This window comes from Pteropus vampyrus, unplaced genomic scaffold (genome assembly GCF_000151845.1).
Source record: "Pteropus vampyrus isolate Shadow unplaced genomic scaffold, Pvam_2.0 Scaffold189, whole genome shotgun sequence".
NCBI classification, from domain to species: Eukaryota; Metazoa; Chordata; class Mammalia; order Chiroptera; family Pteropodidae; genus Pteropus; species Pteropus vampyrus.
Window position 1 is genome coordinate 263,019 of NW_011888970.1, and position 18,000 is coordinate 281,018.

At 54.0% G+C, this 18,000-nt stretch overlaps 2 protein-coding genes across 2 annotated transcripts in view; one reads left to right on the forward strand and one right to left on the reverse strand.

Moving 5' to 3' along the window:
• The window catches only part of ANKLE2 (ankyrin repeat and LEM domain containing 2), a 22,201-nt gene extending 7,595 nt beyond the window's left edge, over positions 1 to 14,606 (forward strand). Inside the window, exons 3-13 of the mRNA XM_011371369.2 lie at positions 2,696 to 2,902; positions 4,007 to 4,200; positions 4,278 to 4,466; positions 5,890 to 6,012; positions 7,532 to 7,598; positions 8,826 to 8,998; positions 9,902 to 10,008; positions 10,840 to 11,027; positions 11,382 to 12,030; positions 12,373 to 12,504; positions 12,915 to 14,606. Of these exons, the coding sequence (XP_011369671.1) occupies positions 2,696 to 2,902; positions 4,007 to 4,200; positions 4,278 to 4,466; positions 5,890 to 6,012; positions 7,532 to 7,598; positions 8,826 to 8,998; positions 9,902 to 10,008; positions 10,840 to 11,027; positions 11,382 to 12,030; positions 12,373 to 12,504; positions 12,915 to 13,170 (2,285 nt within the window). The 3' untranslated portion in view covers positions 13,171 to 14,606. The remainder of the gene's footprint in view (positions 1 to 2,695; positions 2,903 to 4,006; positions 4,201 to 4,277; positions 4,467 to 5,889; positions 6,013 to 7,531; positions 7,599 to 8,825; positions 8,999 to 9,901; positions 10,009 to 10,839; positions 11,028 to 11,381; positions 12,031 to 12,372; positions 12,505 to 12,914) is intronic.
• A 1,503-nt stretch (positions 14,607 to 16,109) lies between these two features.
• The window catches only part of PGAM5 (PGAM family member 5, mitochondrial serine/threonine protein phosphatase), a gene marked incomplete at its 5' end in the record, with an annotated part of 4,443 nt that continues 2,552 nt past the window's right edge, over positions 16,110 to 18,000 (reverse strand). The window contains 2 exons of the mRNA XM_023537402.1: positions 16,110 to 17,136; positions 17,783 to 17,913. Of these exons, the coding sequence (XP_023393170.1) occupies positions 16,928 to 17,136; positions 17,783 to 17,913 (340 nt within the window). The remainder of the gene's footprint in view (positions 17,137 to 17,782; positions 17,914 to 18,000) is intronic.

The following is an 18,000-nucleotide window of genomic DNA, read 5'->3' on the forward strand; positions in this document are numbered from 1 at the left end:
GTTCTTATATAATCAGAATTTTCTAATTTGTTTGTTTTAGTTATTACCATTCTTTATTTAGACTTTCGATACATATTTTTTTTTCTTAAAGAAGTTCCTCCAACATTTCCTGTAATGCTGGCTTGGTGGTCATGAACTCCTTTAACTTTTTCTTGTCTGGGAAGCTCTTTATCTGTCCTCGATTCTAAATGATAGCTTTGCTGGGTAGAGTCATCTTGGTCGTAGGTCCTGGATGACTCTACCAAGCCCTCTTTGTGCCAAGCCCTCTGGCCTGCAAAGTTTCTGTTGAGAAATCTGCTCACAGTCTTATGGGCGTTCCCTTGTATGTAACTAATTGCTTTTCTCTTGCTGTTTTTAAGATCCTGTCTTTGAATTTAACTCTTGGCGTTTTAATTATGGTGTGTCTTGGTGTGGGCCTCTTTGGGTTCATCTTGTTTGAGACTCTCTGAGCTTCCTGGGGTTGTATGTCTATTTCCGTCACCAAGTTAGGGAAGTTTTCTGTCATCGTTTCTTCAAATAGGTTTCGGTTCCTTTCTCTCGTCTCCTTCTGGGACCCCTGCGATGTGGATGTTGGTATGCTTGACGTTGTCCCAGAGGCTTCTTAAACTACCTTCATTTAGTTGGATTCTTTTTTCTTGTTACCGTTCTGGGCGAGTGCCCTCTGCTACCCTGTCATCTATGTCACTGATTCGATCCTCCATTTCATCCACTCTTGAGTCCCTCCGATGTGCTCTTTATCTAAGATATTGTATTCTTCATTTATGACTGGCTCCCTATTATGTTTTCCATCTTCATTATGTGTGTGTTTTATCTCTTTGTTAAAGTTTTCGCTGAGATCATATACTCTTTCCCTAAGTTTCTTGAACATCCTCAGAACCAGTGTTTTGAGCTCCGCATCTGGTAGACTGCTGTCTCCATTTTGGTGAATTCTTTTTCTGGAGCTTTGTTCTTTTCTTTTATGTGGAACATGCTGCTTTGTCTCCCCATTTTGGCTGCCTCCCTGTGTCTGCTTCTGTGTATTAGGTAGGGCTCCTAAGTCTCCCGGCCTTAGTAGAGTGGCTCTATGTAGTGTCCTGTGGGGCCCCTTGGCACAGACCTGGGAGGGGCCCAGCTGCAGGCCAGGTTCAGCTGCAACCTGTGCACCTCCAGGACCACCTGGTAGGAGTCACCAAGCAGGGGTGGCTCCACAGTATAGTGGTTAGCATGGCTGCTTTGCACGCAGAAGGTCCTGGGTTTGCGCCCCAGGTGGAGCCATACCCCGCATGCGCCAGGCCCCCTGAGTGCGCCAGGGGTGCCAGACCCTGGGTGCACGCCGCGTGCATGTGTGAGGGGACACCCGCCTTTAGAGATCCAGTTCTTAAGGGGAAACGGCAACATCCATGGGTCAGGGGTGGAAGTGGTGGGGGGATTAAAGAAAGGGGAAAAAAAAGAGTCACCAAGCAACCCACAGATGGCTGCCACGCGTGCTGGGCTTACAGGTGCGTCGAGGGGCCAGGTCGGAAACCGAGGCCGGCGGCCACCAGTGCAGGGCGTGGGGTTGCTCAGCAAGAGTACGGAGCGCAGTGAGGCCAGATGCTGCCTCTTTGAGTTTTCTGAGCCTTTGAGAGATTTATGAACGTTCGCAGCAAGAGCCAAGGCAGTCTGTTTGTGTGGAAGAAATCACTGGAAGTGGCTTGCACGTGTTGGGAAGGGCGGGGTCTCAGGGAGTCCCTTGGACGAAGGGACCTGTGTTATCCAGATTGTGTCGCCTGCATGTGCAGGCGGGGAGCATGTAGTACTCAACAGAGGACCAGTGGCTTCTGCCTGTACCTCTGACCAGGAGCAAACCGCCCCTCCAGCCCCGGCCCCGAAGCCCGACGACTCAGCACCTCCCCACGTGTCCCTGGTGCCCCTCGAGCAGCTGCCCCGGCACGGGAGCTCAGAGCGGCGAGTCCACCAGCGAGTAAGGCCAGCGGGCCCCGAAGAGGAAGGTCCCCGCTTCCTGCAGCCCTCCTCTCCCTCAGCCGCACACCGGAGGCGGCGGGGACTTCTCTTCCCAACACTGGACCCCTGGGCTGGGGAGCCTGCTGTGTGGCCGGGACCCCTCGCTCCTCAGGTGGGGGAAGTGGCTCTGCAGCCACGACAGCCCTCCTGGTTCTCGAATGCCACACGTGGATCTGGGACCGGGCCGTTCTGTGTCTGCCCCTCCTGCTGTTTTGAGGTGGCCTGTTATTCGAGGTGACCTAGTTGTAGGGCTTCCGTTCAGCCAGACCTCTGGTGACCCGCGTACTGGTTGCTCTGTAGCTTCGTCGTAATCGTGGGGCGGTCGCTAGAGGAGGCATGTGCAGCCACTGCCTTTGGCTCCGTCTGGAACTCTCTCTTCACGTTCACAGTTTTTAACTTGCTTTTCTTTTGTTATTTTTATTTAGATCAAAATCCATGAATTTATTTTTTAGTATGGAATAGTATATAAAATTACATGCATGTGTAAAATATGTATCATGTTATTTATGTTCACACACATAGATAATCAAGTTTATTGTGTTCTTTTAGCTAGGTAAGGCCATTTTTCTTCAAAATTAAAAATTTGGAATATTAATAAGAAAATGAGACGACTGGATAGCAGCTATTTACTGTTAAACATGGGGCCTTCAGGAGCGCGTGAGTGACAACGGCTCCAGTGACTTATCTTTCCTTTGTTACTCTTGCCACACAGAAAGGATTCATGTTTACGAAGATAAGAAGGAAGCATTGCAAGCTGTCAAAATGATCAAAGGCTCCCGATTTAAAGCTTTTTCCAGCAGAGAAGATGCTGAGAAATTTGCTAGAGGAATTAGTGATTATTTCCCTTCCCCAGGCAAAGCCTCTTTACCACTGTCTCCTGTGAAAATAGCGCCAGTCTTCAGCAGCGATGGGTTGCAAGGTAAACCGCAGCCCGCATCGGGGCGTCCTGTCATGTTTCCCCACAGGATTTTGTGTCGTCTCTCTTGACACGGCGATTCGTTTTCTCCGCTTTTGAGAGAAGTCCAGTTTGCCAGGAAGGGAAGGCCCCTCTGGGGAGCAGCAGAAGAGGATGGGTTGCGGGTCAGTTCTGGGAGGAGTGGGGACCATGAGGGTGGAGGCAGTGGGGGTGAGCAGGCCGGTCAGCTACTCTCGGCCTTGAAGTTGACGAGGCCGTGGGAGAAGCGGCCGAGAGTCTGCCGTGGCCCACTCTGTTCGCCCGCTGTTTCCCTCTCCCCGCTGCCCGTCGGGTTCAGGGCCTTTTCGATGCTGAGCCCAGTCCATTTCCCACCTGGAGCTCCACCTGCTTTGAGCGGACGACTCGGCAGAAGTTGGGCTTGCCCGCAGGACCCGTCTAGGCAGACATCTAACCACTCCGACTCCCACAGACTGCTCTCGTGAGGGGCCTTAATGTCGGCCCGACCTCAGGCTTGTCCCCTCTTGGAGCTCAGTGGTCCTTCTAGGCTTGCTGGGGTTCCAGAGGAAGGCCCTCCCTTTGGGGACATTTGGCCACCAGTCAAGAGTCCCGTCTGCCTCCTGTCTTCTGTTCCCTAACTTGGCCTGACAGGGAAACCAGGGTGATTTCAAGCATACAGCTTCCGTCTTCTCAGTTTGTGACGATTTCCCTCAGGAAGCCGGCTCTCACACTTTCTCAGGTGTCGTGATTAAACCAGCAGAAGTCCCTTGCGCCTCACTGCCTTTGCGGGAAAGCTCCATGTGCTTCGAACGGCTTCTGGGTGTGCTGGCGGCCACGTGTCCTTGTCCCTCCTCCACCGGCTGAGCTCAACACCCCTTCTCAAAGCCTTTTCCCGGATGGAGTCCCATCGAGTCTTTGCTCACGTGCTACAGCAGCGCGTTGGTGCCGCCACTGTAGGCTGGGACTTGATCCTTCTGTACTGTCATTGTTTCTCCCAGCCAGATTGTAAGCCTCTGGGAGAGAGTTTTATCGCCCTCAGTGTAGCACATAGGGGCTGAGGAGAAAATGTTTGTGAGATTAAATGTTCCTTAACTCCGTCTCTCGTAACAGATGGCTTATATTCACTTGAGTCAGAAGCAGTAAACAGAGAGAGAGCGAACAGTTACAAAAACCCCCGCACGCAAGACCTCACAGCCAAACTGCGGAAGGCCGTGGAGCAGGGAGAAGAAGACGCCTTTTCCCACCTCATCTGGAGTAATCCCCGGTACCTGATCGGGTCAGGGGACAACCCAACCATCGTGCAGGTGAGCTTGCCTCCCGCGTCGGGAGCATCGAGACCGGGTGACAGAAACGAAGCTCAGGATCTGTGGTTCTCCTTCAGGAGGGATGCAGGTACAACGTCATGCATGTTGCTGCCAAGGAGAATCAGGCTTCCATCTGCCAGCTGACCCTCGAGACGCTGGAAGACCCCGACTTCATGCGGCTCATGTACCCGGATGACGCCCCGGGCATGCTGCAGAAGCGCATCTGCTACGTCCTCGACCTGTACCTGAACACACCCGACAAAGTGGTGAGTGAGTGTGCCCTCGTCCCTGCCCCGGCGGAGGTCACGGCCAGTCTCACGGTGTGCCTGGAGGAGTAGGTACTATGTCCCTGCACCGTGCCAGTGCGTGTGGAGGGGCAGGGAGGACACGTTCGTGGAGCCCAGAGAGCTCAGAACGATGGTTAGAAAACAAGACCCCTCACACTAGCGGTCGCCTCACCAGGCAGTGCACGTGGGTCTCAGCCCAGACAGTGCTGCTCCAAGGACACTGGCCTCCCGGCCTTTGTCAGGAGAGGCCCAGTGAAAGCCAAAATCTCAAGAGAGGCTAAAAATGTTTTGGTGCAGTCTGGAGCAGGGGCAAGGGCTGCCTTAGAGACATCTCCTGGCAGAAGACCATGCGGGTCACCTGCTGGGTGCACTGAGCTGAGCGCATGGGTGCAGGAGTGAGGCCATCCGGAGTCTCGGCACCTAGCGAGAAGCTGAGGAGACGGCAGCCGTGGCCGCGGGGGCAGCTGGTGGACTGCACGGCCGCGTTTCTGGCTCTGTCGATGTGAATGGGACCCATGGGGACGGCTACATTGGAGCCCGTGGCCATCTGACCAAGGGCGCCTGGAGGTGGTCGGCTCCCCGGCTCTTGGGCTCGAGCGCACTGGGGCCCTCAGCCCACTGGTCTGCAGGAAGCAGTTACAGGTGCCGCTGTGGGGTGCCCGGGAAGGGTACCGCCAAAGGCGAGTGGAGCATTGAGAAGCATTGTAGAGTCCGGAGTGGAGAGTCTGGTTCAGGGGCCCCCTACCCCTGGACCGCCACCAGCCCGTGGTCTGTTAGGAACCAGGCCGCACAGCAGGAGGTGAGTGGCGGGCGGGCGGGCGAGCGAAGCTTCATCTGTATCTGCAGCCGCTCCCCAGCGCCAGCAACCCCGCCTCAGCTCCGCCTGGGATCACCAGGCCTTAGATTCTCATAGGAGCACCGGTTCCTAGTGCCAAAAAGGTTGGGGACCACTGGTCTAGTTTATGGTGCTATTTGCTGGCGAGAGTTCTCTTTGAGTACAGACCAATTTCAAAGACATTGCTTTATTTTGGATGTTGCCTTCATCTACTTATTTCACTTTTTAGCAGTGATTATAAGACGTTGTAGAGGCTCTGAATTATTGAATCCACTGTTTACTGAGCAGGCGACATGCCGTGGCTCGGTCGTAAGCTCCCCATTAGACCTGGGCCCCCAGGCACTAGGTACATGGTGACTAGGGCATGGTGCTGGGCTCAAGCCCTGGCATGAAGTGAACACGTAGTAGCATGCTAGTTACTGTTCATTTATGAAAAGTGTCTTTTTATGACCTTTTGTTTTTGAGGGTTTTGTGGGTTTTTTTCAAAATATGTGTTTTCATTGTATAGCAACCTTGGAAACAAAGGGTGTAAATTAGAAATCAGTGTTCTTCCTCTGTGCCTCTTAGGGCTACGACACACCGCTGCATTTTGCTTGTAAGTTTGGGAATGTAGATGTGGTCAACGTGCTATCTTCACACCCTTTGATTGTAAAACACCCCCGGAATAAATATGATAAAACACCTGAAGACGTAAGTACCTATTAAAATGCTGTTACTGTATAGTGTCAGAAACGAAACTATATAAAATTACAGTTAAGATCCTAGCCACTGTGAAGTCACAAGTAACTCTTGACTGTAAATTTGTTGGTTGCCTCATGGGCACACCTCAGAACCCTGACTGCCGAGTAAGATGCTCTCTGTGAAGGAGATGCTTCTGTACAGCCAGGACAGAAGGAACTGTCCCAGTTTGCAGATTTTATTTTCCTGAAATTGGTGGTCAGTCGTTCTTAACAGCTCACAGTTTTTTATCAAGTTCCTTCTGTACACACCTCAGTTGACTAGAGTCATAGAGAACAGAGGAGATGGTGGTGGTGGTGGTGGTGGCGATGGTGGTGGTGATGGCGGTGGTGGTGATGGCGGTGATGGCGGTGGTGGTGGTGGTGGTGATGTTGAAAACAGCTGACAAGTTCAGCTCCGTGTGCACCAAGTGCTGTCCTAAGCTCCTCCCTCCTCCCATCTGTTCTCACCTGACCCATACAAACTGTTTGAAGCAGCCCTGGTCATGATCTGTACTGGCAGTTGAGCAAAACATGCCTTAGAGAGGGCAGAGGGGCGTCTGTGCCTATGAAGGGGAGAGGGAGGTGGACTGAGCATCCATCAGAACTGTTAGCTGACCTGGACCTGCCTGCCCTTTGGAAATAGGTTCTTTTCTGTAGTTGCTATGGTTACATAAGTAGTGCCACTTCCTGTTTAAAGTTTAGAATACACATAAACAAAACAATAAAATTTAGAAAATTATACAACTCAGAAATTACTGTTATTTTGCATGTATCTGACTCGGTTTTTTGTGTGTGCATGTGTATGTACATTTTTTCAGTATACAGTGCCATTTGGTAACATGTTTTAAGCATTTGACATCTCTCAGTCAGTTACAGACTTAAATACTTAGTTGCACTATTCACAGGATATACTGTACAATTGTGTTGCATTTTGTTTCTCAGGCTGGTAGGAGATGGTAATTTTGTGATTCTTTCTTTATTTAAAGAACATTGGCTTTTTATTTTCTAGCAGAAACGTTCTTGTCACTACAATTCTTCAAGGGCTAACAAAGTTGATTCCTGTATTTGCAAAAAGGAAACATTTGCTTTCGTGCTAGACGGGCGTTCTGTTTCCAGCCGCCAGACGGCAGCAGCTCCCGGGCAGCGGGACTCACGAGAAGTGCGAGCGTGTCTGTCGCCTGCTGACCCGGTAGTGTGCAGCAGGGTCCCTTTCCTTTGCAGAAAAGCAGAAAGTGTCGAATAGCATGAAGAAAGAAGACGAATTCACCCACCCTCTCAGAGTTTTTCTTCTCGTCGTGGTCTCTTAAGCTGGTCCAAAACATTCTAGAAGGAAGATTATATTCTTCAACACATGTTTTTTGATTGTGGGTTTTATGAAATGTTCAGTGTTAGATACTGACTGTCCTTGTATGGTTGACTTTAAAACTTGCTTTTATAAAATCTTATTGATTAGAAAATTAAGATATAGTGTTCACTTTTTTTCTAAATAGGTCATTTGCGAAAGAAGCAAAAATAAATCCGTGGAACTGAAGGAGCGGATTAGAGAATATTTAAAGGGTAAGGTAGGCGTCGTGCCTGGACGTTGGGGTCCCTTGTTGGGGAGGCCCTGGCTGTGCTCTGGGAGCAAAGCGGAGGGTCGCCGGTCAGCCCTGCTCAGAAGGCCTCAGGTCACCCTGCTTCCTGGCCTCCCACCCCAGTCCCTGCGTTTTTGTGCACTTTCTCCTTTGAACCTTGACCTTCTGTGGGAGACCAAGTTGCCCTCACCCCTTAACCTCTGGGGCCGCTCCCGCAGCCGGTGTATCTGTTCCCTTCTCAGACAGAAGCAAATGGAGGGGCCACGCCCAAGCTCCTGGGCAAAGCGGGGCTGTTCCCCTGGCCCTCGAGCGGCCACACCGTGACCTTGCTGCTCAGGTCGGGAGGCCCACTGCCCCTCCCTGGGGCCTCGCTCCTCTTGGCAGGAGCGTGTGGGCTCTGGCTTCGGGACTGTGAATATGGCTGGTTTCAGAACACGCCTTTGCCACCGTCTTCCTCTGTTGTTTCCTGGGAGTTTCAGAGGATGGCAGCAAAAGTGCCTGCCCTTGTCGCTTGTAGCCAGAGGGCTGGTCGGCCCGCTTGACGTTGCAGCAAATACCTTTCTTCTCTGAGTGTCCTTTCTGATCCAAATCCCTGTTGGTCTCCATTTAAAGCAGGAGTCAGCAGATGCTGCTGCCACCTCCTGCCTTTGTAAATGGTTTGATTGGGACATGACAGCCTGGCTGTGCACTGTCCCCTGAACGTCCCTGCTGCCCCTTCCATGGCCTCACTGCACTGCCTATGCGCTTTCTGGATTTCACATAGAGGGTTTTGTGATCCCAGGCCTCTTAGCAACGTGTGCTCAGTGATGTCACATTGGAGCGTACAAAAGGGCCGGGGTCGGATGTCAGCTCCACGGTGCTCAGGCACGCGGTGCTCAGGCTCCTGCCGTGCGCTGGTCTCATTCGCGCAGGTCCCACCTCTCGGTCCTTCTGAGTGCCTGGGGGTGAGGAGCTGTTCGTTGCCCACCTTCTCTCCTTTTTTCCTTTCTTTTCTCCCAGCAGACGAGGGGTGTGGGGCCCCTTAGAGGAGGGGTGTGGGGTTCAGCCCTGCCTTCCGGCCTTCTCGCCTCCCTCACGGCATCGCTCGCAAGGCCCGTGCCGTGAGGAGCGCGCTGTCCCGCAGGCTGTTCACTGGGTGCCGCGCACCCCCACCGCGGGGAGCGGCCGTCGAAGCCGGTGCCTGTAGCCCTGGCGTGTGTCCTCCTTCCAGGCCACTTCTACGTGCCGCTCCTGAGAGCCGAGGACACGTCCTCCCCGGTGATCGGGGAGCTGTGGTCTTCAGACCAGACGGCTGAGGCCTCTCACACCAGCCATGGAGCGGGCGGCCCCAGAGACCCCGTTCTGACCCTCAGCGCCTTCGCGGGGCCCCTGAGTCCAGCCAAGGTGAGCTGCTGTGGGGGCTTCTACGACCAGCCTCTGGCTGTCCCTACCGAGTGCTGGGTGTGCCAGCCTCTTCGTTGTGCTTGGTCTTCGAGACCAGGTCTCAGGAGACCCCAGCGAGTTAGTGACAAGGCTCAAAATGCTTGCTGGAGATACAAGTGTCTTGACGTGTTCCTCACTTGCTAGCCAGGGCAGATGTGGTAATGAGTGCATGCTTCAAAGAAGCGACATTTCCCTGGGCTAACCCTCCCTATGTCATCGTCACCCAGTTCTCTCGTTAGTGTTGATGGCCCATCTCACTGGCCCTTGCCAATCTAGCTGGGCTGTCCTTTCCAATATTCTTGGACTTGTCACTACAGAACTTCCGTTAGCAAATTCTGAAGTTCATATTCTAGACTGAGATGTTTCATACTTCGAACTGTATGTAATTTTTTTTCTTGTGGAAAAAATTTTAGGTAGTTACCTGCAGCTATAAAAACATCTTCAGAAATAAGCGATACCATTTAGGATTAGATGCTGCATGAAACATGAAACTCTAGTAAGAGCAACTTAAAAACGTTTTTTTCTTACGCGTGATGGGACAATGACTGAGGCTCTGTTGGTGGTAGCTCTGTATTGTGTTCCTTGGGGTCTCCTGGGGCAGCTCTGCCCTCACTGCCCAGCCGGGGCTGCAGGAAGAGAGAAAGGCCGCTCACTCTTCCTCGCCCCCGTCACCTCAGGCATTCTGCGGCCCCCGGGTCTCAGCTCCCGGCCAGGCAGGCATGTTGCCTGGAGTGCGTTGGGGAGTGAGGGGGAATGCCGGGGGGGGGGGGCGGGGCGCCCAGGTGACTGCGATGCTGCTTCTACTTTTCCATTTGCCTGGCAACTCGGATTCACAGCGGAGCCCAACATTTTTTCTCTCCACAGGCAGAAGATTTTCGCAGACTCTGGAAAACGCCGCCTCGAGAGAAAGCAGGCTTCTTTCACAGTGTCAGGAAATCAGATCCGGAAAGAGGCATCGAGAGAGTGGGAAGGTACTGGCAGGGCATCGCAGGGCTGATGAGCTGAGCGCTGAAGTCATTCTGCGTGCTGTGCTCTTGTGTGGACTGGGGCGGGAACTCTAAGCACTGCGCCTTCGGAGTGCTAGTTCCTAGAGTGCTGCAGCTTTTTCCTGAGGGTCTGAAGCCTTGCACCCACACACATGCCTCAGTCCTCCCAAGGGAAGGGCAGTCATGCAGCCTGTGTCTGAGGGATGTGACAGTGTCACAAATGAGGTGCCTTCCGTTGGGTGCTTGACAATGCAGAAGGAAATAGAACACGAGACTCAGGTGTAGCTAGAAACTGTTAGTTTTAAAAAAAACTCTGAAAAGCATATTTTCTACAGTCGAGAAGCTAAATTACAGTGTAATCAAATAAAGCATCACTGAATTGTTTTAGAATTTTTTCTGAAAATAATGTGCCCACTTTTGGGTTTACAACTTGAACCCGAAAAGGCCTTCTAAATTTTCTTTGTGCCTGCCCAAAACCAGAATCACATCTAACTTTATGTGATTCTTTCATGAAAACCTAAAGGTCCGTTGTGTTTTGCTGTTTGACCTTTTACCTCTGAGGTCTGTCGGTTTGAGGTCCCCCTCCGTCCCCATGGCTGGTTCACTCCATCGTGACAGGTCGGTGAGTGAACTGCTCGGCTTCACCCTGTCGGGCAAGCACTGCTTTAGGAAACGGAGAGAACCGATTTAGTCCCCAGTTCAGGATAAAATAAAATCGTAACCAAGATTCCAGCACTAAATTGCTGTTTCCCGTGACAGCAGTTCTGTGTTTTTGTTCCCATTTCCCAGCTGATCGCATGTGCTTTGTCCTCGCAGGGAGCTGGCTCACGAGCTAGGGTACCCCTGGGTCGAGTACTGGGACTTTCTGGGCTGCTTTGTCGATCTGTCTTCCCACGAGGGCCTGCGGAGGCTGGAGGAGTATCTGGCGCAGCAGGAAGTGGGCGGGAAGGCCCAACGAGACGGGGGAGGAAACGAGGCCTGTCTTCAGAACACCTGTGCTTTCGGTGAGGACACGGGTGGCTGAGCGCTCCTGGGACCCAGACCCCATCCTGCAACTGCGGACCAAGTGCTGGTCCCTGCGAACACGCAAATGCCTGTTGCTCCCTTTTGCGCCCCGACGTCCCAGCAGATGGGACGGGGGCCTGCTCTTGACCTTGGCCCCTCCTTCCCGTCTTTTGGCCCTCATTGGGGGAGCTGGGCCCACAGGCTCGGACCCGTTCGCAGAGTCTTGCTCGCTCTTTCCGGAGCAGTCTCTGAGCAGGAGACTTTGAGAAGGGGCGTGCGGCTGAGCGGAGTGCGCCCCGCGGACTCCCAGCCGTGCCCTGAAGGGCTAATCCCTCTCGCTCCCTCCCTCCCAGGCTGTCGCAGGAAGGGCAGCAATTCCGTCTCCGTGGGGGCGTTTCTGGACGAGGGTGATGACATGAGCCTGGAGGAGGTGAAAAATAGGCAGAACACAGCCCGAAACAACACCCCACCCGCAGTCGGTGCTTGCAGAGATTTGGGGTGCAGCATCTTTCCCTCGGAGCAGAGGACAGACCGCATAGAGGCCTCGGCGCCAGCCAGTCCCCACAGCAGCAGGAACGGGTTTTGCGGCCCCCCGAGCAGTGGCGAGACTCTGGGTGGGGAGAGACCGGAGGCCCTGAGTGCGGCGGGCGCCCTCGTGTCGCCTGTCCCCGGCCTGACTGCCGAGTTCGGTAAACTCGGTTTGCAGACTCGAGGAAGTAGCTGTCCTAAGGCACCAAATCACACCGTGCAAACTGGAGACGAGGAGGCCCTGACGTCAAGAATAGACGCAGTGGAAAGAGACCTGTTAGGACCTCCTGATGCTGACAGACTCGGCAGCAGCCAAATAAGGACAGACAGTGACATGTCGGCGGGAATCGCTAAAACATGCCTGAGTCCCTCCAGTCCTGGGCGCGAGCCCCAGCACGGCTGCAGCTCTGTGTCCACAGAGCCCTTGGAGGCCCCCAGCACGAGGGAGCCCGTCCAGAGGCTCTTCCTTTTTGGGTATGAATCGCGGGGGGGTGCTACTCATGTGTGACACTGTAAGACTGGGGCGTGTGCTCGCGGGTGATGCTGTCAGATAAGCGTGTGCTCACCGGTGACGCTGTGTTCTTGCAAAGGGAAATAGCAGGACTGCGTTTTCACAGCAGGGTCAGCACGTCCTCTCCGCTGCCGTAGCCTCGGCAGCCCCCACAGCTAGCTAACGTTGAGGTGGCGGTGATGGGCTGCGGTGACGTGTGTCTGCACGGCGTTCTGTCCTGTGCTGAGGTCTTGAGAATGCAGTGGTGCCGGCGTCTGTGTCTGTGGTCACAGCATCTCCGCCCCCCCTTTTTTTCTGCCTCCTAGAGAGGAGCCGTCAAAACTGGACCGGGACGTTCTGGCAGCCCTGGAGTGTGCCGACGTGGACCCACGGCAGTACCCCGCCGTGCACAGGTGGAGAAGCGCCGTCCTGCGCTACTCGCCCTCTGACAGGCAGAGGTACCGGTGGGGCCCAGGACAGGCTGCCTCGCGGCACCGTGGGTGGTTTCCGGGATGTCCTGCCCGACTCGGCATGTGCTGGCTCGCTGCGGACTCGGGCACAGCTGCCACCAGGCTAGCGTGGCGCGCCCCCAACCTCAGAGGCAAGGGCCGCAGAGGGGTGGAGAGCTGCTGCTGCAAGTGAGGGGTGCGGGGCGGACGCCCCCGGGACTCCGGTCAGGGCTGCGTGAGCTCCTGTCGGAACTCGGTGGCTCTTCGTCTTCAGGGCCTATGGTCCTGAGGTCCAAGGGGCCTCTCCTTGGAGTGGCAGCCGTCCCTCGGGGCTCGGCAGGAGCCGAAGTCCCGCCGTGACCTCTGCCCCCTGGCCCATCTCTCCGTCCGTGCTGACACACTTTTCTTGGTTCCCTCAGTTGGCCGAGCCCTGCGGTAAAAGGGAAGATGACGTCTCAGCTGCCAGAGGTTGGTCGCCCACAGAGCTGCAGCCCAGGGAGGAGTGGCCCCGTGAGGGGCAGCCCCAGGAAGCCCGGCCCGCACTCCCCTGGCGTGGGCAGCCCGGGGCGCTACAGCCCTGCCAATGGGGGGTGGTGCGCCTGGCCCAGCTGGCAGCCCCGGAGAGCTGGCGTGCGCTCCGGGGCCCTCGGGTCGTTTTTAAAGAAAGAAGGGTAATGTGTTTATTGCTAAAGTTCACAGAAAAGAACATAATCTGATTAATTTATTAATCCTCATTTTGAGAGTAAAAAATTTTTGGAAAATGTGGATGTTCTGTATAAAGTTCAGATTTCCAATATTTTAGAAGATGAGAGCAAACTCAGACACAGACGTTCCGAAGGCCTTCACCGTGGTCTTCACTGTCAGGCCTTCACTGACAGGCTTCAGGTCTCCATTCCTGGGTGCGCGTGTGACCGATGGGTACCAGGGCACTCGTGGTCACTGTGAAATCCGAGTGCGACCCCGAGTCAGGTTTGGCCGTGGCGGCAGCGGCGGCAGCGCTCCAACTCAGTTCTGAGTGAAACAGATGAACTTTGTGACGTTTTCCTTTTCTGGGAGAGTCTTTGATTTTTTAGTTGAAAAATCCTCTTCTTGCCACTTGATGCCAGTTGGCGAGACAAATTGAAAAGATGGTGTCGGGGTAAATGAGCTTTGACCGGCTTAGACTTGCAGCGATACTTACAGTGGGGTCATTAAAAACATTTAAATTAGTGACCGAAAGATAAAACTAGCTTTCCTCTTGGAAAAAGTCTTGTAGCCATTGGAACTCACGTGAATAGTCATGAGACGCAGCCGCCACCACTAAGGTGCGTTTCCTTTTCACTGTCACCTGTCAGTGTACTTCGTGCCGTTGCCATGGGGGGAGGGGGGTCGTGGGACGCTCTGCATTTGGCCCCTGGTTCTGAAGTTATCCCACATTTTAGGATTCCTTTCGGTTGGATTTCCTTTATGAGAGAGTCGCATTTTAGTGTGGAAACTAGAGTGTTTTTGACAGGGTTGAGTCCCGGTTCGGTTACCTGAGTGTGGTTTAGTTTGGCCTCCCCTGGACCTTAACCTCCGCAAGGCGTGTGTGCACCCTGTGCCGCGGCTGACACCCAAGACCAGGCCACATGCTGAGGGCTGGTTCCTTCCAGGTGCTCCACGCCACTGCTCACACACACGGCATTCTGAGTGCTCCAGCGTCACATCCAAGTGAAAAACCAGCAGCACTTCTGCTGACTTCAGTGCCTTTTGTATATCGTTTGCATTTTCTGACTTTGCTTTTTGATAATATAGGGAGATACTACGTAGGCATGAGACTCTTCCATTCACAAAAAGTCTTTTCACATAACAAGAGACAGGTCAGGAGTATGAGAATCAAAATTCAGAGTTTAAAATGCAAAAGGTTGTTACACAAGGTGTTTCCACTTGTAGCGTAGCAGACAATTTAGATCTATAAGACAGAAAGTACTTTCTGTTGTAAAAACCAATGGCATTTTAAACAGGCGTCTTTGTTCTCGAAATCAGGCTACAGGTGTTATATTCATAGTGCTGATGTTTTCCCTTAAAATCTTACCCTATTGTCGTGTATGTTGTAAATATTCAGATGGAAATTAAAAGTGTTTTTGCCCTGATTTTGCAGACTGCTGTTCTTGTTTTCTGAAGTTTTAGGCCTTTGACTGTTTTTCCGTTTGTTGTACCAGGTGGCCTGAGTCCTGGTGATTGTGTTGTCACGTGTTCTACGGTGATTTTTGTGTTCTTTTAAAACCAATTAATGGATATTTTTAAAAACCACAGGGATAATTCCAAGATTCCAGAAAGACCTCTCACCTGTGACCGGGCAAAATGCCCTTAGTAAAATCTTGAGCAGTGTTTCGGTGAAACAGTGGTTTACTTGCTGTTTCAGGCCCCTTTCATTCCTAACAGTTGTGAAAACTTTCTGGCACCAGTTAAAATGGCATAAATTTCATAACCATCCTTTGAAACGGGAAACCTGTCTTGTGACGTTAACAGTTGGTGTGTCATTTCTTCAGCTTGAAAGAGGTGCAGTGAGCTGCCGTGCGGTGCAGGGGAGGCAGGCAGTGAGGCGAGTGCGCGCCACATGTGGCAAAAACCAGAGACCGCGCGGGCAGGTCCTTTAGTGGTCGCTAGATGCTTCCAGAAACTTTCACAGCTTCCAGAGGAAGTGACGGGCTGTGCGGCAGCTACCACTTAGGTGTGGTTTCAGGCAGGGTTGTCGCTGTCTGATTTCCTGGGCGAGCTTGCTCACTGGGCTGTGCGAGGCACATGCTCCTTGTGTGGCACTGACATTTCGCATCTGTCCACAAATCCCCGGACACTTCTTAGTTTACAGGTTGCACTCGGGTCCCTTCCTCAGCTGTCTCAAAAACAAGTGTCTTGGAATAAACAGCAACATAACAGGAGGAGCTGTTGCTTCCACCGGTATCCACTCAGGCTCCCTCACGTTACGTGGGTCCCACTGTGCCATTTCGTTTTGGCCAAACTTAGGATGTTGTTACCCACACTTCAAAAGTTCTTAGTCACCTTGTGCCATAGTTCCCGTCATGTCACTGGGCCCCTGGGACGGACCCCGTCCAGACACCCTGCTCACGCTGCTTGACTGCCTCCCCCTGCTTGGGCTCCTTTCTGGTTCCTAAAATGCTGCCTGTCGCAAAGTTCAAGTGTGAAGGGCAGAAGTGCCACCAGGAAGGCGGGCCGGGTCTTCAGTGGGCAGGCCTGAGGGGACAGGGAAGGGACCCGCCACTTCCACTTCAGGCCCTGTAGGTCCGGGGTTCCTTCACTTCCCGGCCTCACCCCACTCAGGCCGCGCGTGATGCCACCCGTACTTACGTGGTTTCGGGAGCTGGCACAGGCCCTGGCTCACTTTTCAAAAACTACTAGGACATGGTGCACAGTTGCTGCTTCTAGAAAACCATCTTTCTGTCGAGCTCACTGTTTGGGGTCAGGGCCTCTCACCGAGGCCCCTGGTGGCAGCTCTCTGGCTAAGCCATCAGCCCTGGGTACACAAAACACTGCAGAAAAGCGCTTTCTGCTGAAACTATTCCAGCCAGTTTGGGGCTGCTATTTGTCATGCTGTACAGGCTTCCTCTTTTCTTTAAAACACTCAAAATTAGAACTTTGAAAAACCAGTAAAATAAAACTTTATTTTGTAGTTATTTCCAAGTTAACAGAAATGGATCAAATATCTCAGTTGCACTGATCACAGCAGAAAATGTCCATAACCACTTTGCAGAAATTGTAGGGTTTTTGGTAAATTAACAGAATACTTATGATGGACATGTCATGTCTAAATGTTTTCATCCATAAGCATAAAAGATTAACAGCTAGAGGCAAAGATTCAGCCATCAGCTGGATATTTTAAACAGGACCCTCTCCCCCTGGCCCCCACCACCTGCCTGGGTGCCCATGTCCGCAAAGGCCTTGAAGACACGTGAGTTCCGATGCAGTAGCATCAGGGGTGCGTAACTCCGGAGTGAGGAATCGGTTTTCAGAAAAGAACCCAGGTGAGGAAAGTCTTTAACATAAGTGACGAGAGGATCTTACAAAAAGAATGTACGAAGCAAAGACATTAGGATGGAAGCGCCGGGCCCTCCTGACGCCCTCAGCCTGATGGGCTCGCTGCCTCTTGCAGTCGCAGTCCTGGCCACAGGCCCCGGTGCACACCTGCAGGGCCCCGCGGGGCCTCCACCCCCACAGGCCCGTCCTAGTAGGTGAGCCTGGGGCAGAGGACCTGGGGAGACCCGGCAGCGGGGCCCAAGCGCCCCCTGCCACTCTGGGCAGGAGGATGACGATGTGCCGTGTGGCAGGTGTTTCCACTCCGCAGCCTCATCCTGGAGAAACAGCGACCGCAGTGCCACCTGCGGACGGAAGGCAGGGGACACGGCCCTTGTTCCCGGCTCCCGCGGCAGAGCCAGGCACTGGCCTTGCAGCGGCCTCAGGAGCGGGAAATCTTGTCAGGAGGCATGAAGCCCGTGTCCCCAAGAGCCCTGAGTGCCACTCGGCCATCAGGCCGGACCACCAGGTGGGTGATGCTGCCATTGTTGAGGGAGAGACGGAGCCAGCCTTCCGGAGGGAACTGCAGCGCCCTGCGGGGGGGAGAGGGCAGTGTGACCATGGCGGGTCTGACAGCCCCAGCCCAAAGGCCTCAGGGCGCTTTGTGGGGCTGGGACTGACCTCGGGAAGGGGGTCCTCACCCCCGCCCTGCCTTCCAAGCACAGGGTTTGTCAGGGCGATGCCAGCCCAGTAGTGGGATGAGGGGCAGTGACGGCACAACGAAGACCTGCGCACGAGTCGGACACACCGGTTCCCTACAGAGGCACAATCTCCTCTAGTGTGACAAAGCTAGGTGGGCAGCCCGGGGCAGCAGTCGCACTCCTGGTCCCCAGTCAGGGCGGGGGGGGGCCAGAGGCGCGAAGCAGCCACGGACTACCTTCACGCCCAAGCACTGTCGAGTTGGCCAGCACGTTGTCCCCACATCACAATGAGGACACTCGGGCTCCTTGCAGCCTTTTGTTTAAAACAGGCAACCTCTACCCCCAGCCCCAATTCTTTCTGGAGCGTTGTCAGCGTACTGCTCAGCTCTGGAGTGGTCACCTGATTGCTCAGGCCAGCCCTGTCCCGGGACGTGGAATGGTCCTGTCCACACCGCGCGTAGGGACCCAGGCCACTCACAAGCTGGCCCCCCAGGAAACACGTGTGCCGAGCACAAGAGCTGAGAGGCGGCCTCCTGAGGCACCTGAGGGAGGCTGTGGACAGGTGCCCACTGTCCCCCTCCTTCCCAGCAGCACACCTGGCTGGGTGCCCCCAAGTGACCCGAGGACCCAGGCTCCTGGCAATGTGCCCTCGTAGGGCTGCTGCTGTCCTGGCAGAGGCGCCTCCCCGACCACCCCAGGCAACTCGCCGGGGCCGTGCATGTGACATCTGAGGGGCAATGGCCCCCGACAGTCCTGGTGACAGGCCCAAGGGTCAAGCACAGTGAACAGAGGCCCTGGGCAGCAGCTGTGCTGT